We start from the raw sequence: 26,665 nt of genomic DNA on the forward strand, positions 1-26,665 counted from the left end.
AAATTAAGCTCACAAATTTAAAATTAGAAAAAAATATATCTATCATTTTAAAATATTTCTAAATTTACATTGAAGAAAATCTTAAATTTTTAGAATTTATTAGTAAATTAGATTGTGATATATAGAGTTTTATAAAAACATAAAATGTCAATTCATTCGATCCAATAATTTGTTTACCTATCATATACAATCCAAAAGTGTAAAAACAGCCATTTTGACCATCAAATTCCAATCCAGCGGTCCATTCAGTAAGTGTGCATTCATCCGGTGAAACAAAATGAAAACCAATGAACAGGTGACGATATTCACCGATAAACAGTAAAACAGTCGGAAATGGCCAAAGGCAGATAATAACTCTGCCAACAAGTTCCCGAGAAACACTAAAACAGTAGACGCAAAAAGCGGTAAACCCATGAAAGTATGGATCAGGCCTGGAATTTGACGGAATTTTTTATGACGGTTTAGTCATTTTAATATCTTTTATTTGATATTTTAAGAAAAATATTAACTGTCAAAAAATATAAATAAAAGTAGAAGATTGAGAAAATAATGATATATTGACTAAGTTTCTAAATTCATATATAAAAAAATAGAATATATTGCAAAAATTTATATTAAAATATTTTATCAATTATATTCTATCATTTCAATTATGACAAGTTTCTAAATTCATATGAAAAAATTGAATGTGCATTAAAAAAATTATATTAAAATATTATAAAATTAGAAACAACTACATCCTTCCATTTCAAAATATTATAAATAAATTTGTATTTTTATAATAAACATTCTAAACTAATATATATATATATTACCTACTATATTTTTTTAGATTATAATACCGTTTTAGAAAAAAAGAGATGAGATCATCCATCATCTTGCATCCATTTTCCTGACCGTGCACACAGTTGATGGAAAAAAATAGCTCATCCATTTCATATAAGGGAATACCTTCGTAATTATTGAATGAATTAACAAAAGAAAAAGTGTGCAGGGGGCAGTTCAATCAGTGACATCTAACAGTTAATAAAAATACATTTTAAAAAAAAAGTGAAGAGCACTGAAAGCCAAACAGCCTTGAAAAAACATCTGTCATTAATGAAACAATGAAATGACTACCAATTTGTTTAATAGCTTAAATCCTTCGGAAGATAATTTTACATTACCTTCTGCCATTTACAGTATGCTCAGCTGGAGTGTGCCGATGGCATTGATTAAGCCTGAATCTTCTCCCCTCTATCTCAATGCTACCAGCACCTGTGGCCCACTTCACCTAATCAAACATCACCCAAAAATCAAAAATCAATATCCTTGACAGTAAATCAAACAACCCAAAATCCTGAAAGCGCAGCATTTGAATGACAGACCATGATAACATGGCCCCTGTTGAGGAGGGTTGCATTTGCAGGGAAATAAATCCTGCGCAGTTTGCCCAAATCGGGGTCGATTTTAGCCCGCCTTTTCACCACATCAATGGGAGACTGCTGCTGCCCATTTCCACACGCTCTCCATTCCTCATGCAGATCTCCCCAATGCTCTGCCCCTCTTTCCTCTCCCTCTTCATACGTGAACTCCCTTTCATCCTCTGTTTCATTCACATCCCCATGTCACAGAAAACCCTACAAAGATCTGCAAATCAAAACCCCCAAAATAAAACAACAAAATCAAACGCAATACCGACTTCCTGAGTTCGAATCCCCTCGATGTAGAGCAGTAACCCTAACAGAAGCAGTGCAGCTCGCATTACAGGCCGTGCCATGGCGTACTCAATCAATACTCAAAATTGCAACGAAATGTTAGAACTGTAATCCAAAAGGCTACCAGAGAACTATAATAAACAGTCTGAGTTATAACAGTCTGTCAAATTAGAATATTTGTTTATTGTAACAGAGTTTTGCACGCGGCACGCCGTACTGTGAAATGAATTCTATCTGTGTCGCAAACTAAGTTTATACAGTGCACTTGCAGGGCAACTTTTCAATAGACTTACGTTATTTGACGCGGTTACCCGGTTGTCTGGTAGAGAATTTTGCCAATCTTTAAGTATGAACATGCGCCAATCAAGGTACAAAATTTCCTGTAAAAGTCATTTGGTGTGACGGGAAATGGGTTTCACACCGTCGTTTTTGACGGCCAGTTTTCTTCGTGGAAGGCTTCTCGTCGAAAAACTTCTAAAATTGCTTTCGTCATGTACGTTGAGTTGAATAGAATTTTCCTAGGTGGGCGTTTCGAAAATTTGCTACCGTTTAAAGAGACCAGTTTTGCACGATCAAATCAAGAAATTTCCTACCGTTATAATTTGGTTTTAATAAATTAAAGATGTTAAAAAATTTAAATATAAATTTATTATTTTTTATTTGAAATAATAAAATTATTTTAACTTGTAGTAACTTATTATCTTAAAATTTATTAAATATTAAATTATAACAATGTTATTATTTTCTTTTTGAAATTTAAAAATTAGTTTAACTTGTCATAAATTTATTTTAATTTGTGGTAACTTATTATCTTGAAATATATTAAATATAAAAGTATAATAATTAAAATTATAAAAAAATATTATAAATTAAAATAAATAATTGTTATCATTTATTTTATTATTCTTTATTAATTATTCTTTATCATTATAATTTTTATTAAAAATTATGAATACAATACAAATAAATGATTTTTATCTTTTTTTTTAATATTATTTTTTATTAATTTTTTTAATAAAGATTATATTCTTTATTAATTAATTTTTTATTAATGAGGAAGATTCTTGTACCAATGAATCTTATTAATCTTTGGAGATCCTAAAATAGTAGAAATATGATTGATATCTATATAATTATGTAGAAAATAAATTATTGAAAAGAAAAATCTATAATGAATTAATACTTCTTCATCTTAATTCCTAACCCTAACCCTAACTAGGACATCAACACTTACCCTAACCATAACCCTAAATCCTAAGCTTAATCATAATCCTAACCCTAACCATAATCATATTCCTTCCTCTAAGGTTTGTAATGAATCTTATTAATCTTTGGAGCTCCCTAAAATGGTAGAAATATAATTGATATCTACATAATTATGTCAGAAAATAAATTATTGAAAAGAAAAATCTATAATGGATTAATACTTCTTCATCTTAATTCCTAACCATGACATCAACACTAACCCTAGCCATAACCCTAAATCCTAAGCTTAATCATAAAACTAACCCTCACCCTAATCATCTAAGCTTAACCTCAACCATAATGTGAATCCTAATCCTAACCATAACCATATTCCTAACCATAATCCCAAATTGCGAGTCTAACAATAATCCTAACCCTAACCCTAACCATGTTGTAAATCCTTACCATAGTCATGATGTAAATCCTAACCATAACCTTCTACCCTAACCATAAGACTAACATTAAATTATACAAATTATTATAATTAAATAAAAGATTGTTATGGTTTTTTATATTATTCTTTATTAATTATTTTGATTATTATAATTTTTATTTTTACTACAAAATTATTATATTATATTGATAATATAAAGTACTGATCTTGTAAAAACTATAATAATAGAGGAGATCCTAAGGCAGAATACAAATCATATATTTAAAATTTGATAGGAAAAAAGCGAATTTCGGCAGAGTTTTTTCGGTGAGCGAAAAACAGCAGAGTTGTTAGTTTCCGACGCCGCGATGGTGGCGTCACCCCCTGGTGACCCAAGTGGCGGTTGTAGCCAGCTGGACACCCCTAGCCAAGGTAATTTGCAGGAGGCGGTGTGCGATGAAGTTATGAATGACATTAATTCCTCCTACAGACGGACGGTACTCGGCAGTCCTCAAGGCAACTATGGCGGTGGCTCCAATTTATTACCATCTACCTCGCGTCCGAAGTCATTCTCTGAGGCAGTGGCTCACACTGTTGAAATTAACGCTAAGGCTAGGTTTGATCCTGTCTGCCCTAGGTCAAATGAAGAGGCCGAGAAAGGTAAGAACCCTTCGGCTTCCCCTGCGTCCTTCTCTATTGCTCCCAATTCTGATATGCTTAATGAAATTCTTAAGGAAAAAACTAGATTGAGCAACACGGCAATTTTCTTTTCGGTTACTGATGTGGACAAATGTCCTCCGAGGAAATTCATGGATGATTGGTTTCATAATTTCTGGAACAATAAACTAGGGTTTCATATTTCTTTTTGTAGGCAGTTACCGAAAGGTCTATATGTTATTTTCTTTGTCAATTCTGATGCCCAAAAAGAAGTTTTAAAAAGACAATATTGGTCAGTTGGTTCGACTTCTTTTAGGGCATTAGCCTGGTCGGCGGATGTTGTTCATGAGGAAGAGCTTGCGTTGGCGGCGCCTAGATGGATTTTGGTGAAGAATGTTCTGCCTTTTTTATGGCGGTTCCTTCCTCAGTTAATGGAGCCACTAGGAAAGACCATCTGAATGGATGAGTCTGCGAGATTGGTCCCTCACATGGACGCAAGGATGTTAATTTCCCTCCAGTCGGGTAAAGAGATTCCGGAAACAATCTGTGTTGATATTTTGAATGAATCCTTTGTTTGCCCTTTGGAAGTTTTGGGTGGGCTCAATGCGTGCTTCCTTTGTCGAAAGGAAGGACACCGTAGAAGGGATTGCCCTGTTTTAAAGAGAAAGTTGGTGAATAGCCCTAGTGTTGCGCACGTCAACCCGCCTGATAAAAATGTGAGCCCCGCTAACGCTAAGGTTCCTCCTCCAAATAATGACACTAGCCCTACTGGTGTGAAGGTCGCGTCCTCTCCTAACCCTTCCTCTGTTTCGAAGAGTCTCAATCCCAGTATTTCTCCTAATCCCTCTGCTACTGCCAACATGCCCCCCAAAGACCCACCTAATCCTACTGGTAGTGTTGCCCAACCTCATTTCAGCTCGCAAATTATTCCCGCTGGATATTCAGGCATTGATCTCAATTCTGATGATGGTTTTATCATTGTTCAGGAAAAGAAAAAACGTAAAGCTTATCATGGCTCACGGCAGAAAATAGTGGCCTCTGATTCCATTAACAGGTCGGTCACCACTATCCATCAAGGATCTAAGCCCATCGAAAGCCGCCAGGAAGAACTATCCGGTGACCTTGTCTTAAATACTAATAACTCGCAGATTGTGGCTGTTGACAAGTATTCCACACCTAATAATACGGTTAAAAGACCTCCTCAGAAAGCCTTTAAGGAGATAGAAGATGAGTACATTCTGGAGGTTATTCCTGCAGGTACCTTGGCGGCTGTTCTAGCTGCTATGCCATCCATGGACATTGATTCTTCTAATGTTAATTGTGATATTGAGGCGTATCTAAACTCTAACAAGGTTTCCTTATGAATTGCTTATCCTGGAATATTAGGGGGCTTGAGTCCCCCGACAGAAAGTTTGTTATCAAGCGTGTGGCTTCTTCTTTTCAATCCATTGATTTCTTTATGTTGCAAGAGATTAAGGCTACTGGCTTTATGCTAGATTCTAATCTTAACTTTATATGGAAAGATGCTGTTAAATTTTTCACTAAACATGATAGAGGTAGAGGGGGAGTTGCTATCTTGATTAACCCAAAATGGGAAAAATATATTTCCCACCATGGTTGCTCCTCGTGTCAGAGAGCCGTGTGGTGTATTATTGAACATGACAATCATACCTTTGGCATTTGTTCCATCTACGCTTCTAATGACCCCAGAGAAAGAAGCACCCTGTGGGATTGGTTAAGTACTCTCCCAGATATCCCTTGGCTCTTTGGGGGAGACTTCAACATGGTTGAGTCGCAAGAGGATAAGTTTGGAGGCATCCCGTTTCACTGGAAAGATAATGAATGTATGCATTGGAATAGATTTATTAATACTAAGAACCTTTTTGACCCCCTAGCTGGTAATAAATCTATCCACCATGGTCTCTAGCACACTTGGTGCAATTTTCAACATGGTCAATCCAGAATATATTCTAGGCTTGACCGTTTTTATGCTAATAAGCACTCCTTTTCCTTTATTCCCTTCGATTCGGATTGCATTGTTAAGACTTTTGCTACTACTCTTTCGGATCATCACCCTATTTTTGCTTGTGTTAACTTCATCACTGCCCCTACTACTCCTAAAGTTAGGGATTATAAATTCATCCTTAATTCCAGTCTTCTTTTGGACAATGATGTCCTGGCTGCTATCCAGATCGTTAGTGGTATTAATAAATATAACCTTCGACATTGTTCTAACCTGGAAAGATGGTTGTGTAATATCTCTACCTGGAAGAATCTCCTTCAAACTATCGGCCAAAAAAGGGCCAAGGATTACAGATTTGTTGAAAAACAGTTAAATACCAATCTGCAAATTGCTGAGAGTAACATTCAGGACAATCCTACTGACCTCGATCGGTTATCTCAGGTTATGGTTGCTAAAGACGCCCTTAGAAACCACCCGCAAATTAAGATTAGGGGTGCTAAGATTAGATCCAGGGCTCATTGGCTCCAAGTTGGAGACAGAGGGTCAAAATTTTTCTTTAACCTTCTTAAGCACAAACATTGTAAAGAAGCTATAGATAAGCTCTCAATAGACAATCAGGATGTTTCCGATCCTTATGCTATCTCTAATGCCTTTGCTGACTTTTACAAAGCCCTGTTCTCTTCGGAAGATTCGTTGGAGGCTGAAGTCTGTAGGGATAAGTGTAAACCTTTAATTCCTGGCAAGCTTGATTCTAAAGATATCTCTAATTTATCTAAATCCATCTCCATTGTTGAGGTTGAGGCTGCGGTTAAAGCCCTTAGCAACGACAAAGCCCCGGGCCAGAACGGTTTTCTGGTGGAATTTTATAAGGCTAATCTAAGCTGGATTAGTAAGGACCTTCTTGATCTTTATAATGAGGCCATTTCTAATGGCTCTCTTGGCCCAGATATTAATCAAGGTATTATCAAACTGCTTCCAAAAGATGGCAACAAGGCTCTTATCAAAAACTGGAGACCTATAACCTTGCTTAATGTCTCCTATAAAGTTCTTGTGAAGATTCTTGCTCTTAGATTAGTCGATATCCTGCCTAAGTTCATTGGTCCCTCCCAAACTGGTTTTATTAAGGGCGGGTACATACTGGAGAATCTTATCACCAGCTGGGAAGCCATGGACTGGGCTAAAAATTCTCACCAGAACACTGCCATGTTGCTTCTTGATTTTGAGAAGGCCTATGACAGAGTCGAATGGAAATTTATTCTGATGATGTTGGAAGCATTTGGCTTTCCTCCTTATTTTTGTCTTGCTGTTCAAACTCTTCTTAAGGACGCCTCTGCGCGTATTGAAGTTAATGGAGTTCTTTCCCCCTCATTTCCGCTCGGTAGATCTATCAGGTAGGGTTGCCCTCTGGCCCCTGCCCTTTTTGTCATAGCCTCTAAAGCCCTGTACTATATCCTCAAAGACTCCTCCTTGTCTCCCAATGTCAGAGGTATATTTCTTCCCAATGATGAAGAGCTTATTAATTGCCAGTTTGCTGATGATACGGCTCTGTTTTTTGAGCTTACTGAAAATAACTTTAAAAATTTGCAAGGAAAGCTTGATGTTTTCTGTTCTGCTTCTGGTGCTTGTATTTCTCATGCCAAGTCAATTTGTCTTGGTTGGGATGAGCACCCCCCTGAGTGGTTTGTTAATTCCGGATTTCAATGGGGAGGCCCTAACAAAACTGTCAAATATCTTGGTATCCCCTTTTCTGTGGAGCCTACCCTTAAGAATATGTGGCTCTGGATTAAAGAGAAGATTCTCAATAAGCTTAATAAATGGCATAATAGAACTCTTTCTTTGGCTGGCAGGATTCAAGTCTGTCAGAAAATTTTGTCTTCTTACAGTATTTATTATTCTTCAACTTGGTTGTTCAGTAATTATCAGATTCAAGAAATTCAAAGTGCCATCAGAACCTTTCTCTGGTCTGATGGTAAAGGAAACAAAAAGCAGCATGCTGTTAAATGGGCCTGGTGCCATGCTGACAAGATCCTTGGGGGGCTTGGGCTTAAAGACCTGAAAACCCAGGGTATTGCCCTTTCCGCCAAATGGATCTTTCATTCCTTGGAGGGTAACAGCCCTTGGAAAGTGCTTGTCAGGCATAACATTGAGAGAGGCTTTCCCAAGAAAGCTAAGTCTTGGAAAAACCTCCCTTTCAGTGATCTTCTTTTAGGTAATTTCCCTGTTGTTGTGCAAGGTTCTGTGGTCTTCAAATCAATATGGAAGGCCTGGGAACATGTTAGGGATCATATCTCCAACAAGGACTGTTACTTCAATGATCAACTCCATGGAGAAAGATCTATTTGGTGGAATTTGGTCATCAATGGGAAGCCCCTTGCTTTATCCCAAGGATGCTCTGCCAGATCCTGGGCTAAACAAGGGATAAATCAATTTGTGGATTTGTTTGAGGATGGTCTCCTCCCCTCGTGGGATGCCATTAAGACCAAATATGACATTCCTGACTCTCAGAAGAAAACTTACAATATGATCCTTCAAGCTGCTAGAGATCTCCCCTCTTTATGCCATGTTGATTCTCTTAGACATCTTAATTGCGAGTGGCCGGGGGGAGTTGTTATGGCTAGCCTCAAGGCCAAGAACATCTACTCTGTTATTAATCAAACTAATGATATTATTGTTCATGTGAACTCTGTCTGGTATTCTTCCTTTGATACTAAGATGTGGAATAAGTTGTTTCAGTATTTATGGAGAAGTCCTATTGAGCCAAAAATTAACTGTTTTAAATGGCTTGTTCTGCTTGATAAGCTTCCTGTTAAAAGCTTTAATTCTGATTCTAACTTGTGTAGCATTTGTAGACTCCCAAAAACTGGGAGACATATTCTTTTCGATTGTTTATTTGCTAAAGAAATTTGGAGTATGTTTGGTGTTATCTATCCTATTACTGTGAGCATTCTTGACATGATTACTGGTTATATATCTGGTCTTCCTAAAGATTCGAATCTTTTTTGGAATATACTGTCCTCTAACATTCTTTGGCAGATATGGAAATGTAGGAACGAAGAGAAGTACCAAGGTAAGCCAAGGGCTCTTACTGAGTTTTTCAGGAAACTCACATATTTTAAAATCTTTCTGCAGGTTCAAGTCACCATGATGATAGAGAGAAAGAAGCTGGAAAGATTTCTCAAGACTGGTCACGCGTCCTTCTACTACTATGAGCTGAAAAATGGATACCTTTGGCGGAGAACGCTGGAAGATCTTCACGCCTTTGACCAAGCTTGTGACAAGCTCAAGAAAGAAATCAGGAAAAATGCAAATCCCAGGATGGAAGATCTCTCCTTGCTGTCTCAAGTTCAAGCGCATAAGAATATAATCTGGATGGAAGGCCCCCAAGGCTGGACTGCCTGGGTCGATGATTTCTATGATATTCTTCACTAGTTGGTTATCAAGTACCTTTATGTATTGAGTTGTATATTCTGTTACTCTGATTTTTTGGCGGCAGTCGGAGGTTAATCCTCCCTGAGGGACTTCCTTTTGAACTCTATTGTACTTTTTTGATCTCCTTATGCTTAATAGAAAAAAACTATAATAATAAAAAATAATTAATAAAGAATAATATAAAAAAAATAATAATTTGTATTATTTTAATTTATAATAATTTGTATAATTTTAATTGTTATAATTTTATATTTAATATATTTTAAGATAATAAATTAGGTCAAGTTAAAATAAATTTATGACAAGTTAAAATAATTTTATTATTTAAAAAAATTATAAATTTATATTTAAATTTTTTAACATTGTTAATTTATTAAAGTAAAATTAACTGACTGGTAATGTGATGTGCATGAAAGAAAGAGCCACCACGTCCAATCAAACCGTACAAATGACATGGGGCGGGCCATTTTGTCCGCTGCCTAGCGAGTTCCAGAGTCTTCTAGAATTTGACGACACTTGGGTGCGTGTTTTATGTTTTTTATTTTTTCCGAATATTTAATTCTCAGACGTGTATGGTGTGGATTTATTCCACCTGATCAGATGACACTCCACCGAGCTCACAACTACAATATGTTTCATGTTTTAAGATAAAAATAATTATAATTATAACATTAAAAATAAGATTAATTATTTTAAATATTATAGACATAGATATGTAAATAAAGATCCAAAGGAATATATATAAACTCTATCAAAACCTTTAATATTTAAAAATTAAAAAAGTTAGTATATGTTAAGTATAATAACAATTTATTTGAAGTAATATAAAAAACTCACATTTAAATAGTTCTTTTTTTTTCCTTTTTTCTATTGTTGTAATGTTAGTATTTGTTGTTTAATTGATAGCAAATCAATTTTACAATTAAATATAATAATGTAATTTGTAATAAAATATTACTAGCATACTTATATTTTATAAATAAAATTCATGTAGAGGATGCTAAAAGATATTAAATAGAGAGCATTCTATACCAACTCCCACATGGTATCAAAGCTAGCAATTTACTCTTACAATAGATATATGAGAGTTTTAAGAGTTACTTATATTTAAACATGATGATGATTCTAGTGAAGATTATTATACTACTTCCCTTGTTTCACATGATTACTTGTGAATTAATGAGGGTGAGTCGTTATCTTATCATATTGATGCTTTGTTGACTTTGTGTAATGATATTATAGTTTTTTGTGAATAAAAAATTAAGGATGATTACAATGATTCTATAGGTAAGTCGTTATATATCAAAATATGCTTACTTGCTAATTGTAAACATATATATGATGTTGCCATCTTGGTTAGTAAGTTCAAATTGTAGCTAACGAGTAGATCCTTGATCTGATTTGATATGTGATTCAAGTGCAATGAAGTTGCATATAATGAAAATGCATTATATAATGCACTTGTGTTATGTAACACAAGGATATTATATAACACACTCATGTTATGTAATACAAGCTTACTATATAATATTGCATATAATGAAAGTGCATTATATAACACACTTGTGTTATGTAACACAAGGATATTATATAACACACCCATGTTATGTAATAAAAGATTTTAATACATAATATTGCATATATTGAAAGTGCATTATATAACACACTTGTGTTATTTAGCACAAGGATATTATATAACATGCCCATGTTATGTAATACAAGCTTAATACATAATATGCTCTTGTTATGTATAAATAAGTTATTCTACCTTTTTAAACTTGAAATAGGTTTGTATGACCATACATAGAAGTAAATGGACTTCTATTTTATCTCCCAAAAATATGTTTGTTATATTAATTTTTTTTTAACTTCATTGTTTTCAAATTGACTTGTTTTATAACAATAATAGACAAAATACCACTGAAAGTTACCTTGCTTCTTAGATTTCTACCAATATAATTATTTTTTTTCTATTTTGAATACATTTAGACATTTCTTTTCATTTTTTTTACCAATATCTTAGTCTTCCTCATATCCATGTATCCTTTTTTTATATAAGTTTTGATTTGCTATCAATATTTGAAAAATAATTATATAAAATTTCTTTATGCTTCATTCTTTACACATTAAAAATTATAAAATTAATTACTTTTATGTAAGTTGTGTGACACAAGTACTCAAAGGTAGTGTTTTTAAAAAAATCTACTTCAGAAAAGTAATAAATATGCACAACTTTTATTACTTAGGTTTGGCTATATTTCTACCAAGTAGATTTAAAAAATGGAGGCCATGCACATAGATGCTATTTAATATTTTAGTGATAAAAATATGAGCAATTTTTATGTGTGATTAGCATGACCTTTAGAATCAACTTTTTTTCAAAAGCCTTAGTAATTTATAAATTGAATTTAGAGTACTACAATTATTGGTGTTATCATATCTTTAAATTTTGAGTGTACGCATCTTCATTTACTCATCCAAGCTCAAGTTTAGGTAACTTTGTTAAAAAAATGTGGTAACTTTTCACTTCTTTTTTTTTTACTCCAATCCCATGCACTTACCCTTCTTTTCTTTTCCAATACTTCTTCCCCAAAGAATAATATTTTCACATTTTCCCTTTTCATATCCACTACTCTACATAGAAAAAGTCTAGTGATTTATTTTTCCATTGGAGGTTCCACCATAATTTCTAACTATCTCGCATACTTTCTTGATCAATTATGGTTTTGTGCTACCCTAAGTATCTAATTGTTTCAATAGTAAAAAAAAAACTTATATAATCATCAATAAATAGTATCAACAATAAAACATATTCCCAAAGAAATGTGATAATAGCAAAAAAAAAGAACCACATAATTATAAAAACCTAAAACTTAGCACTAACCAAGAAAGAAAATCCACAAGCTCAAACTAAAGATAAATGAATCCAAGATAGGAAAACAAAAATATGTATCTTAGAATGAAGATGACCAACAACCAAAATTAAGATTGACAATCCCTTAAACAATCATCCAAATTTTGCAAATGTCAACTATTAGTTTAAGTGTCAATAAGAGACAAATTTAAAATAAAGAATTCAATATTGAAAGAGTAGACACTAAATAAATCGAGGCATATTAGATTTCCATTATTTACTACAAATTGCCAAACTTATCTTTCTATTGAAGTCATTCCATATGATGCGAAGTTATATAGTTGTTGCTAAATTCATCCCAATTTTTGTCAAATATATTAATTGATAATGGAGTCCTTTGATTTTGAAATCATATAGACAATAGTGATAGGGTAACTTAGGCTAATGTTTTCAATGTCACACATACGCTAATCTTGTAGAAGTGGCATGATTTGACATTAGTAAGTTAGCCAAAACATTACTTCACCTCTAGACTCATGCAAGCATGTTCAAAATCTTTGTAGAGAACCAAATTTATGTTAGTCACCTTTATTCTATTCTTAGATGATGCAAGATTGCTTATGGATCCAAATTCTTTTGTGTTGGATGCATTTGTAAGAAATTATTTAACCATGGTGCCCATAAAATAGAACAAAGTGGTAGAAACACTCTTCTAGGATGTTATTTCTTAACATGCTTCACCATTGTAATAGGTATCTCATCTACTATTTTTGATCATTAACTTTCATTCCAAATATCTATCTATATCTACCATAGCCCAACTTTCTCCACCAAATGTTTCTCCCCTTATGGAATTTAATACACCATTATTTACCTATACCAAATGTCTCTCTTATGAGACTTCACCTACCACTATCTATTCAAATCTATTGAAATTATTTTTTCGTTCTCCACTCATTGTTTTTTATTCCACATAGCCTTCTATATCTTAGATGTCAACCTACATCCATACCCTATACTAAATTTATGTTTGCATCTCCATTCAATAATCTACATCAAATTTATTTTATATTCTCCACTCATTATTACTTCTTCAACATAGTCCTCTACATCTTACATGCCAATAACCCCACCTTGTTGCACTTGTACAATGTTCATACACTTCTACATCCATACCTAATACTGACTTTTCATTTGCATCTCCATTCATATCCTACATAACTTCTCACTCAATTCACTTACAAAATCAATATGAATATTATATCTAAATAAAAAATCTTCACAAATTTCTCATCCTCTCCCTTCACCAAATCTACATAGATATTTGCTTACACCTCCCAAAAAAATAAATAAGCTCTCCATCTTTTCCTTATATTGTCCACTACTCAACATATTGAAAATTTGATAATATTTTAATTGCCACAATAACTAAATATTTTCCACACTATCTTGTTTGTGTTTCCTTGAATAGCCACTCCTAATCTTTTGCTTTTATTCTTAATGTCGAAAAAATTAAAACAAATAATCAAAAATATTTATTTATATTGTCAATTATATTATAATTTGTTTAATAGAATAAGTAAACAACATTTCTATCCATTTCAATTACACAAAAAAATAAAATATAAAAAATATTATGCCTATTGAGAGTAGAAATATTTTCACAATCATAATTATGTTTTAATCTATAAAATATTAAAATTGAATAATTAAGCATTATTATTGAATATTTAAATCATAATTTTTAAAGAGAATTTTAGAAGTAGATGTAATAAATAAAATAAAATAATGGTATTAAACTAATTTTCTCATATACCTTCTATAAAAAATAATACAAAATTGGTATGAAGAGCATCAAAATTGTCATCATTCTAGGAAGACAATCTCATGTACATTTATTTCCACTTTCCTCTTTAAAAGATGTCTAAATCACTTCAACAAAGTGTTAATTTTCTTCAATTAAAAACACTATCTTTGATATATATCTATTGATGTTGCACCAATTCAATGTAGTTGGGGGTTGCGCTTCGGAGTGTACAATTTCACGATTCTTTCATTTGTAGATTGGATGGGTCGTGCATTTTTTTCATATTTCTACAAAACCATACAATTAAAATAATATTAGTTCTAATATTATCATTTCTAAATATAAGTTTCAAAGATGAAATATTATCTATAAAATTTGTTCATGCTACAATCTTAATCTTATTCTGATACTACAATATTTGATAAGAAGGACAAGCATAATTATTTTTTGAAATTATTTGTATATATAAATTATAATAGTGGAGAAAAAGGTTTTTACATCATGTATGGCCATATGCAAAGCTCTAACTTGTTCCCGCGATACTGTCCTCACCTGTTTTCATATTTGATTTCATATTATAAAAATGTCTAAAGTCAAAATTAATAAAGACAATTTAAATCTCATGATTAGAATAAAAAATGAGGATGCAAATTTTATGAACATAAAAATAATTGAACCTTTGACAAAGAAGACGTTTTTTGAAAACTTTTGAAAATGAAAATAGCTTTACAATGGCAACAAACCTTGTGGACAATGTTCCAAGTGACTCCTTCTGTACAAGGTGGAGTGGTGAGAGACCCATTGTAACGATAATATTTTCTACTACCAATTTTGATGTGCTTGGGATTCACCATACCCAAAACAACTTCTGGAGGCTCCTTATCAGCAATGGAAGCAATTTCATCTATTAACTATAGCAAAACAAAAATTAAAAAAATCAACAAAGATGTCAATATCTCAAACTTTTTGTCAATAGATGGGCCTAACCTTTCTAACGCTTTTTCCCATCTTTTCTATCTTTTTTGCTAAATACTCAAACCCTTTACTCAAAAGATGAGGTTTTACTTTTGATGTTAGTTTAGACTACTCCCATACACCTACAAATTCAAATTATATTGTACTTTTCTAAAGCATTTTATAAAAACAATTAAAAATTGTCATGAAGCATGGGTATGTCAAGTTACCTCCGCAAGGAAGGTGTCGGGTCTTCCATAAGTGTAGAGGATTCCAACAACAACAATCTTCTTGTCTTCTGATTCATGCACTAGATGCATTTCTAGAGGATACCTACAAGTGAAATGATTTACTTGAACTCAAAAAACTATAAAGATCCAAGTCAATATTATTCTTTATTATAAATTGAAGAAAACAAAATATACAACATTACCACATAAAAAAATCCTTATTTGATATCAGTGTCAAATGAGAACCTTCTAATAAATATTAAAACGAAATTGAGAATTAATTTAAAAATTTAGTCGAGAAAAAAAAAAGGTACAGATTCCTTGGTCTATAAGATTAACATTAAAAAACATGGTACCCCTTAAAAAAACACTATAAATAAATTATTGAAACATTTAATCAAAAGATCCTCAAAAGAAAAAGATTGAATTTAAATATTATACAAATTTGCAGTCAAATATAACAATATAATACTTTGATAGGTATTGTTAGGAATAAATTTGTCCTAACTTATTGTTTAAAGTTATATAATATTTTAATTAATACATCATTGTGAATAAAAGGTACCTAGAGAAGTTTTGGCAGTATGTAAAAGATGTTCCCATCAACACTTGTAACGACATAGTATATTTTAATATCATCCTTTTTCTCTACAACACACATCAAAAAATAATACAGATTCCATTGATGTAACATTGATTTAATGGTCCGTTACACATAACACAAGGTCGGGTATGGACTCACTAAATATTTTCTTAAGCCTAAAAAGTTACAATTATTTAAATCACATTTGAAGGTAGAAGGTAACAAAAAGAGAAAGTTGTTGTATCTAATATAAAAAATAAATTAGATAGAATAAAAAATTAAATAAAAACATCCCGTCTTTTAATCAAAACATTCTTATGTTCATTTGTTGTTGGCTTTTTATTCTTCTAATATCTAAAATACAATTAAAACAAGAAAGTAATTTCTATGTAACGTGATCATTTGCTCTTTTTCTTAAAAAATCAAGATAAAAGTCATACAAATAAAATTAAAAATTTATGTACCAAACTATTATCAAAATAATAATAAAAATGACTACTTTTGCATTGTTCATTAAATTATTGAATAAACAAAAGACGCATAAGACACATCTATTCTGACTCCAAAACGACAATACGGATTGACTAACATGCCTGTTTTATACTGACTATCTATCACGCTGTACTGACTATCTATTTTGGAACCAAAATAGCTTCAGCCAGACGTATAGATGGGGGCAGTACACCAATGATATCTAACCGTTAAAATAAATTATTGAATTAACAGAGGAAATAAGTGCGAAGGCGGCAGTTACAACAGTAACATCTAACCGTTCATTAAAAAAATGTGAAGAGCACTGAAAGCCAAGCAGCCTTGAAAAAGCTTACATCTAAACAGTAATTGGTATGAACGAAACAATGAAATGATTAGCATTCTGTTTAAAAGCTCAAATCCATCAGAAAATAAATTTTACATTACCTTCTGCCATTAACGGTATGCTCAGCTGGAGTGTGCCAGTGGCATTGATTAAGCCTGTATCTTCTCCCCTCTATCTCAATACTCCCAGCACCTGTGGCCCACTTCACCTAATCAAGCATTACCCAAAAATCAAAAAATCAATATCCTTGACTGTAAATCAAACAACCCAGAATCTTAAAAGTGCAGGATTTGAATGACAGACCATAATATCATGGCCCCTATTGAGGAGGGTCGCATTTGCAGGGAAATAAATCCTGCGCAGTTTGCCCAAATCAGGGTAGATCTTAGCCCTCCTTTTCACCACATCAATGGGAGACTGCTGCTGCCCATTTCCACACGCACTCCATTCCTCATGAAGATCTCCCCAATGCTCTGGCCCTCTTTCCTCTCCCTCTTCATACGTGAACTCCCTTTCATCCTCTGTTTCATTCACATCCCCACGTCACACAAAACCCTACAAACATCTACAAATCAAAACCCCCAAAATAAAACAACAAAATCAAACGCATTACCAACTTCCTGAGTTCGAATCCCCTCGATGAAGAGCAGTAACCCTAACAGAAGCAGTGCAGCTCGCATTAAAGGCCGTGCCATGGCGGTACTCAATCAATACTCAAAATTGCAACGAAATGTTAGAACTTTAATCCAAAATGCTACCAGAGAAGAATAATATATAGCTGTTATAACAGTCTGACAAATTAGAATATTTTTGTTTCTTATAACAGAGCAAAGCACGCGGCACGCCGTACTGTGAAATAATTTCTAATTGTGTCGCAAACTAAGATTATATAGGGATTGGGAGGGAGACTGTTCAACAGACTTACGCTAATTTACGCGGTTTTCCGATTGTCTCGCAGAGAATTTTGGCAATTTAAGTATGAAAACGCGTCAATTAGGGTACAAAATTTCCTGTAAAAGTCATTTGGTGTGACGGGAAATGGGCCTCACACCCGTCGTTTTTGACGGCCAATTTTCTTCGTGTCGAAGGATCGTGGTGGAAAAACTTCCAAAATTGCTTTCGTCATTCTGCGCGGAGCGTCAGAATCGTCATGTGCGTGGAGTTGAATATAGGGTTTTTCTAGGTGGGCGTTTTGAATATTCCTACCCTGGTTGTCTTTGCAGAGTCTTTTAGAATTTGACGACACTGGGTGCGTGTTTTATGTTTTTAATTTTCTCTGAATATTTAATTCTCAGACGTGTATGGTGCAGATTCATTCCAGCTGAGATGACAGTACACACGGCTCACGAGTACAATATGATGGACGGCTACTTTTACCATTTTTTTGGGCCAATGAATCGTTAGTGAGAATTTAATGCGAATATGACGTAATTTTAATTGAACTGAGAAATTTGTTATAGGGGGTGGATTCATAACATACAAATTTATGGTCAAACATGATGTGTGATGGTCGATTTGTCTATGCAGCATGACCACATTAATTAATTGATTTAAAATTAGAAGAAAATTAGAATATAACCATTTTTTTTATTTTCTTCTAATTTGTAAATGCAGTCAACGGTGCATTTTGTTGGTTGTATTTGATGGCAACATGTTTTGAATTGGATGAAGTAATTTGAATTTTTTTAAATTTGTATTGAATCAAATATGTAAAAAGATTACAAAGAAAGAGAGTAGTTCAAGAATACAACGGCCCCACTTTCCATCTCTACTACCTCTTTCTCAATGTACATTTAGAGAGTGAGGAGAGAGGTGAGATTGGTAGAAGCAGCAAGGGAGGAATAGAAATCGAGGTCTTGTAGGGGGATATATATATATATATATATATATATATATATATAGAGAGAGAGAGAGAGAGAGAGAGAGAGAGAGAGAGAGAGAGGGATAAAATAGAGAAAGGGACATGGAACATAGAAAGTAGAGATAGATGGATAAGTATAGAGGCAAAGAGAGGGAAGGAGGGAGGGATGTAGGTATAAAGATAGTGGGTGGGAGGGAGATTTATTTAGAGAAATAGAGGTAGGTAGGGAAGGAGGGAGAGGGGAGATATATATATATATATAAGTAGAGATAGAAGGGGAGAGAGAGGAGGGAAGGAGACAATGAGAGCTATGTAGAAAATTAGAGAGAGAGAGAGAGAGAGAGGGGGGGGGGGAGATAAAAGTAGAAAGGGATGGAAAGAGAGGTAGGTAGAGAGAGGGAGAGGGGAGATAAAGAGAGTAAGAGGGAAGACATATGGATAGAGAGAGTAGATAAATAGTGAAGGGGAGAGAGGAGATAGAGAGTAGAGATATATGGATAAGTAGAGAGGCAAAGAGAGGGAAGGAGGGAAATTTATCTAGAGAAATAGAGGTAGATAGGAAAGGAGGGAGAGGTATATATAAAGAGAGGGAGACGAGAGATAGATATAAGTAGAGATAGAAGGGGAGAAAGAGGAGGGAAGGAGAGCTATGTAGAAAAATAGAGGAAGAGAGTGAGAGGGAGGTATGTAGAGAGAGAGACCTGTCTAGATATTGGGGTGGAGAGGAGAGAGTGAGATGTAAAGAGGTAGAGAAAGAGGAGAGAGGGAGAGTGTTAGGGAGAGAGATTAATATAAAGCTCAAGGGAGACAAAGAGAGTGAGATAAAGAGAAATAGAGAAGGAAGAATGGTGGGAGCAAGAGAGAGGGTGAGAGGGGGAGAGGGAGAGTGATAGGAAGAGTGATAGGTATAGAAATCGAGGGAGACAAAGAGAGTGAAATAACGATAGAGAGAGAATGATAATAAGAGTTTTGTGATTATTGAAATTTGACCGAGTTTGAAAAATTATAAGATCTAGAGCTTGGGGAGGGAGGAGAGAGTGAGATAGAGAGAGGTAGAGAGGGAGAAGGAGAGAGATAGGAAAACATATTGGTCTAGAGCTTGGGAGAGACAAAGAGTGTGAGATAGAGAGATAGAAAGAGCATGATGATAAGAGCCTACTAATTATTGAACTTTGGCTAAATTTGAAAAATTATAAGATCTCCTAAAATCTAGAATCTATATTATGACTTTTAGAGACCTGAAACCATTATCAAACATCTTACCAATATTTACGTAAAACATAACTTAAAGTATAAAAAGATAAAAGACAAAGAGAAAATATAACTTATACTAAAAACTAAGGGAAGGCCAAAGACATTAGCATATAGGGGCATGCTCTTTTTCTAGCTTTATGTCAGCAAAACATATGTATGTATTTTGCTTGTTTACCATAACAAATACACGTTATAATACGTGTGTGTTTTTCTCGCATAAAAGTATGTACCTGTTTCTATTTCAAATAACACGTATGGGTATGTACAGGATCATGGTGGGCCAAAACAAGCCCTTAAGTGACAATGAAATTTTAGAAAATCAGAGTTATGCAACTTGACATGAAAATTTGAATAAGTTATGAACACTATTTAAAAAATATGTAACAAGAGAATCTGTAGCAAATTGAATGTAGTTTCTAAGCTACTAGTTGTTTTTTGAAAAAAAAAAAATCTATTTGATGAAAATTTGAAATTTCAATGCAGTGGTACTAAAATTTCAAGAAAAAATAAGAAGTAGGTGTATGTCTGACCACCCTAATCACAATCAAACCATAATATTTTTTTATAAAATTTATAATATAAATAGTAGACTCATGTTCGGATGTGACACATATTTTTTTGTAATTTTTTATGAAGTAAATAATTAATTATGAATTTTTTACTACAACTTTTCATAAATTTAAAAACTCCTACGTCTAACCACCTTAACTTGGTCTAAACTTTATGAAATTCATTTTTTTTTCCTATAGTAGATGAAGCATAGAATGTGACGCATGTTTCAGATTTAAAAAATGTGATACCATTTGTAAGTTATCGGTGTTTTCAATCAGCCTATTAGTTAGGACTTTCGTTAGAATTCAATTAGAAAATAAATAATAATTATTTATTAAAATCAAAATAAGACAAACCTTATATTGTTGGAAAGCTGAGAACCTCCTTAAAAACCCGTTTTTCATTTTATCAATTTTAGCTAAACAAAAAGTCATCAGCTACTAGTGCAAAGTCTAGAAAATCAAAGAATACTCAAAAACACATTTTTTCTATTGACTTTCCAAGCATGTCATTTCCAAGCCAAATCCCAAAGCATTTCCAAGCCAAATTTTGAAATTTGATATCCGATTTTAATAAGTTATGATATTAATATATTAATATATACAATATATAAACATAATAATATTCAATATATATAATAAAAATGTTATATATTAATACTATAATATATAAATGTATATATTAAAATATATTATTAATATTTTTGTTAGTGGTCATATAGTTTCGTAAGGGGTCATATGGTATTCTGAGGGGTCACATGGTCTCGTTAGGTGGCATATGGGATCGTAAGGGGAAACACATGTGCTAGAATAGCATATGACCCCATAGGACACCATATGGACATCATATGGTCCTAAAGGGTCATGTCGTGCACTAGGACATTAAAAAGGGTCATATGGTGTCCTAAACGGTCATAGGACACCATATGACCCCTTAGGATACCATCTGACACCTAAGGACACCATAAGGGGTCATATGGTATAAGGGGTCATATGGTGTCCTAAGGGGTCCTAAGGGGTCATAGAACACCATATAACCCCTTATGACATAATATGACCCCTAACGACACCATATAGTGTCCTAAGGGGTCATATGGTATCCTAAGGGGTCACAGAATACCATATGACCCTTTAGGACACAATAAGACCCCTAACGACACCATATGGTGTCCTAAGGGGTCATAAGACATCATATGACCCCTTCGGACACCATGTCCTAAGGGGTCATATGGTGTTGTAAAGGGTCATAGAACACCATACGACCCATAACAAAACCATATGGTGTCCTAAGAGGCCACGAGACACCATATGACCCCTTAGGACACAATATCACCCCTAACGACACCTAAGGGGTCATAGTTGTCCTAAGGGGTCATATGACGTCCTATGCACCCTTAGGACATAATGTGACCCCTTAGCACAACATAGGACCCCTAACAACACCATATGGTGTCCTAAGGGGTCACAGAACACCATATGACCCCTAACGACACCTAAGGGGTCATATGGTGTCCTAGCCCCTTAGGACACAATATGATCCCTAACGACACCAAAAGGGTCATATGGTGTTTTAAGGGGTCATAAGACACCATATGACCCCTTAACACACCATATGACCCCTAATAACACCATATGGTGTCTCAAGGGGTCATATGGTGTCCTAAGGGGTCATGGAACACCATATGACCCCTTAGGACACCATACTACCCATAACGACACCATATGGTGTCCTAAGGGGTCATGGGATAGCATATGACCCCTTAGGACACCATAAATTGTCCTAAGGGGTCATAAAACACCATATTCAACCCCTTGAGATATAAATATGACCCCCAACTCATAGGACACCACATGGCCCCTTAGGACACCATACAACCCCTAATGACATTGTACGGTGTCCTAAGGGGTCATAAAACACCATATGACCCCTAACACCACCTTAGGACACCACACAACACCGTATGGTGTCCTAAGGGGTCATAGGACACCATATGACCCCTTAGGACACAATATGACCCCTTAGCACACCATACGACCACTAATGACACCATATGGTGTCTTAAGGTGTCATATGGTGTTTTAAGGGGTCATGGGACACCATATGCCATGACCCCTTAGCACACAATACGACCCCTAAATACACCATATGGTGTCCTAAGGTGTCATATGGTGTCATAAGGGGTCATAGAACACCATACAACCCCTTAAGACACCATACGACCCATAACGACACCATATGGTGTCCTAAGGGGTCATAAAACCCCATATGACCCCTTAAGACACCATACAACCTCTAACGACGTCGTATGGTATCTTAAGGGGTCATAGAACATTATATCCAACCCCTTAGGATACAATATGACCCCTAACAACACCTAAGGGGTCATGTGGTGTCCCAAGGGGTCATAGGACACCATATGACATAGGACACCACATGACCCCTTAGGACACCATAAGACTTTTAATGACACCACATGGTGTCCTAAGGGGTCATATGGTGTCCTAAGGGGTCAGAGGACACCATAAGACCCCTTAAGACACAATATGACTCCTAATGACACCTAAGGGGTCATATGTTGTCTTAGCGAGTCATATGTTGTCTTAATGAGTCATATGACACTACATTATCCCTTATGATACAATATGACCCCTAGCTACACCTAAGGGGTCATATGGTGTCTTAATGAGTCATAGGACACCACATGACCCCTTAGGACACCATACGACCCCTAATGACACCATATAGTGTCCTAAGGGGTCATAGGACACCATATGATCCTTAACGAAACCTAAGGGGGTTCATATGGTGTCTTAACGAGTCATAGGACACCACATGGCCCCTTAGAACAACATACAACCCTTAACGACACCATATAATGTCCTAAGGGGTCATATGGTGTCCTAAGGGGTCATAGGACACCATATACCTATGACCCCTTAGGACACAATATGACCCCTAACAACACCTAAGGGTTCATATGGTTCTTTAAGGGGTCATAGGACATATGACCCCTTATCACACCATATGACCAACAACACCATATGGTGTCCTAAGGGGTCATAGGACACCATATGACCCCTTAGGATAGTATACGACTTTAATATGACCCCTAATGACACCATATAGTGTCCTAAGGGGTCGTATGGTGTCTTAAGGGACATAAAGACCACTAAAAAAACCTAAGGGGCGATATGGTGTCCTTTCATAAGAGACCATATGACCCATTAGGACACCATATGACCCCTAACAACACTATATGGTGTTCTAAGGGGCCATATGGTGTTCTAAGGGGCCATATGGTGTCGTGAGGGGTCAAAGAACACCATATGACCCCTTAGGACATAATATGACCCCGAACAACACCTAAGGGGTCATATGGTGTCCTAAGGGGTCATAGGACACCATACGACACCGTATGGTGTCTTGAGGGGTCATATGGTGTCCCAAGGGGTCATAGGACATCATATGACCCCTTAGGATATAATATGACCCCTAATGACACCATATGGTGTCCTAAGGGGTCATCTTGTGTCTTAAGGGGTTATAGGACATAATATGACCCCTTAGAACACCATATGACCCCTAAAGACACTGTATGGTGTCCTAAGGGGCCATATCATGTCCTAAGGGGTCATATGGAAGGGGTCATAAAATACCATATGACCCCTTAGGACACAATATGACCCCTAACAACACCTAAGGGGTCACAAGACACCATACAATCCTTAACAACATCATATGGTGTCCTAAGGGGTCATAGGACACCATATGACCACTAACGACACTTAAGGGTTCATATGGTGTTTTAAGGGTCACGGAACACCATATGACCTCTTAGCATACCATAAGGCTCCTAACAACACCATATGGTGTCCTAAGGGGTCATATGGTGCTCTAAGGGGTCATATAACACCATATGACCCCTTGGGACACCATACAACCCATAACAACACCATATAGTATACTAAGGGGTCATATGGTGTCCTAAGGGGTCATATTGTTGCATTATTTGGGAGATTGTTTGATTTGGTTGTTCATTGTTGCTGCTAGGATATGTCTTCATCATTGATGTCAACATATTCGTGTGAGTGATTCCAATGAGTTTGAGAAAGGTTTTTTGTCTGATTTTGTAGTTTGGTTTTTCTGATCACTGTTTTGCAGTATCCAATATATTCTGGTGTGATAAGATCTTGTGCTGAGATTTTGGATTATTATTTGGGATGATCTTGTGTATCTTCATTTCAGATGGTTCATGATTTGGTGCATCGCAAGTTATCTTTCTTTGTGACAGTTGTTGATTGGTTGTGTTCTTTTGCTTTGAGACATTGACAAATACACAACACCAAGATTTTGACATGGAAAACCCAGTTAAGGGAAAAACCACAATGGGAACCTACCCACAATAAGATGATACTTTGTAGTAGTATGTGAAAATATTACAATGGGGAGTGCACATGCATTCAAGCTCATTGCCTAGAGCTCATTGCTCAAAAGATATATGCCTAGAAGGCTACAACCCTCAAGGAAGTCTCATTGACATACAAATATGATTCAGACTACAATCCGAAAGGAATGAAATGCAATAATAGCATCTATAAATGCCAGATGATAGTTCTGGTTAAGAATAGTTGTCTACTGTGCAACACCAAATTCACCACAACACCTCGCTGAATGATATGTCCTTGTTCACACATTTACCTTTCTCTGATAATGTAGACACAATACCAACTACTAAATTACATAAGTATCTCACCTATACATACAAATGATCAACCTTGATAACAAGGTCAACTAAACCCTCAACCTTTAACTCATAATTACAAAAGTGACATTGCATGATACAAAGATCGACCACCAGACCAATATTATGATTTACATTAGATAGCATGGACCTAATTCAAATTCCCAAACAATTACATCCACTAGAAATTCCACCAAAATCAACCGCAACATGCTACACCATCGGAAATACTACATAACACACAAATTATCACTGGTTCAAAGAAATCACCAAAAACTTGCTCAACGATCAATGTGGATCACCAAAATAAATTGTACATGACTATTAAACACCATCAAGCACGATTGCTGCTAACAATTGGTATCTGAGCTATATCCTCTGGTAGAAGCTTGATCATTTGAGGAGATCCAAGATGGCAGCTGAAGGTATTCTTTTCAAGAAGGACAGTCTAAGGTTTGATTAGCAATTTTTTTGCACAAAGTGTCTTTGTTGCCTCCAAAAATAATGTCATCCACATATACAACCATAATAATCATGTGGTTTCCATCTGCTTTAATGTACAAATTGTTGTCTGCACTTCCTTTTTTTGAAACCTTGCTCCTTTTGATACTTATCTAACCTTGAGTACCATGCTCTTGGAGCTTGCTTCAAGCCATACAATTCTTTCTTCAACCGACACACAAAAGTTTCATCATCATGTAGTATAAAACCTTCTGGTTGTTCCATGTATACTTCTTCTTCTAAATCTCCATTCAGGAAGGCAGATTTTACATCCATTTGATAGACCTTGTATCTCTTGTAGGCAGAGAATGCTATAAATATTCTAATGGCTTCAAGTCTTGCAACCAGTGCAAATGTTTCCTCAAAATCAATCCCTTCTACTTGAGAATAACCTTTGCACACCAATCTAGCTTTATGCCTAACAATCTTACCTTCTTCATTCATCTTGTTTTGGTATACCCATTTTTGTGCCAATGATATTCTTAACGACTGATCTAGGAACTAATTCCCAAGTTTTGTTCTTTTCAATTTGTTGTAGCTCTTCTTCCATGGAATCCATTCATTTCTCACTCTTCTTGGCCTCATTGAATGTTTAGGTTCCATTTCAATCATGAGGCAAAAATTGACTTGTTCATTGGTTCGACAACTCTTCTTATATTCTGCACACCATCATTCTTGTTGCCTATAATTTGATCTTCAGGGTGATTTTTCTGCACATACCAGTTAGGGGGCTTGCTTGATGCTTCTTCTGGTTCACTATCAGATTGCACTTCATCCTCATCACCAGAATCATCATACCGGTTGACTTGAGCTTGTCTTCCTTTATGCAAGTCTTCATTCACTCTTACATGCACACTCTCAATGACTCTCCCGAGTCTTTTATTGTAGCACTTGTAGGCCTTACTGTGAGTTGAGTAACCAAGGAAAATACCTTCATCACTCTTGGAATCAAAGCTGCCTTAGCCATCCTGATCTCTTTTGATTAAGAATTTACTCCCAAACACTTTGAAGTACTTGACTGATGGCTTCCGATCATACCACAATTCATAAGGTGTCATCCTATTGTTTGTTCTCAATTGAACCCGGTTCAATGTGTATACAACAGTATGAACTACTTCCTTCCAGTACATATCCAGTATGTTGGCTT

The 26,665-nt window shown here is 35.0% G+C and overlaps 2 protein-coding genes across 3 annotated transcripts in view; both read right to left on the minus strand.

The window, feature by feature from the left end:
- Positions 1–997: 997 nt before the first annotated feature.
- Positions 998–1,997, minus strand: LOC131041155 (alpha carbonic anhydrase 7-like). The gene is made up of 3 exons (XM_057974140.2): positions 1,678–1,997; positions 1,368–1,585; positions 998–1,273 (listed from the first exon to the last, which is right to left on the minus strand). The coding sequence occupies exons 1-3, from the start codon at positions 1,757–1,759 to the stop codon at positions 1,163–1,165; spliced, it is 411 nt and encodes a 136-aa protein (XP_057830123.2). The 5' UTR covers positions 1,760–1,997; the 3' UTR covers positions 998–1,162.
- A 12,002-nt stretch (positions 1,998–13,999) lies between these two features.
- LOC131041144 (cytochrome P450 716B2) overlaps positions 14,000–26,665 on the minus strand; it is a 40,345-nt gene continuing 27,679 nt past the window's right edge. Inside the window, exons 1-7 of one of the 2 annotated variants that reach the window (XM_057974127.2) lie at positions 17,223–17,481; positions 16,913–17,130; positions 16,711–16,817; positions 15,210–15,312; positions 14,769–14,936; positions 14,524–14,577; positions 14,000–14,312 (exon numbers count right to left, since the gene is read on the minus strand). In XM_057974127.2, the coding sequence (XP_057830110.2) occupies positions 14,223–14,312; positions 14,524–14,577; positions 14,769–14,936; positions 15,210–15,312; positions 16,711–16,817; positions 16,913–17,130; positions 17,223–17,304 (822 nt within the window). In that variant the 5' untranslated portion in view covers positions 17,305–17,481 and the 3' untranslated portion in view covers positions 14,000–14,222. Of the gene's footprint in view, positions 14,313–14,523; positions 14,578–14,768; positions 14,937–15,209; positions 15,313–16,710; positions 16,818–16,912; positions 17,131–17,222; positions 17,482–26,665 lie in introns of those variants that run through there. The other variant, XM_057974125.2, reaches the window with a different exon arrangement.

This window comes from Cryptomeria japonica, chromosome 5 (genome assembly GCF_030272615.1).
Source record: "Cryptomeria japonica chromosome 5, Sugi_1.0, whole genome shotgun sequence".
NCBI lineage: Eukaryota > Viridiplantae > Streptophyta > Pinopsida > Cupressales > Cupressaceae > Cryptomeria > Cryptomeria japonica.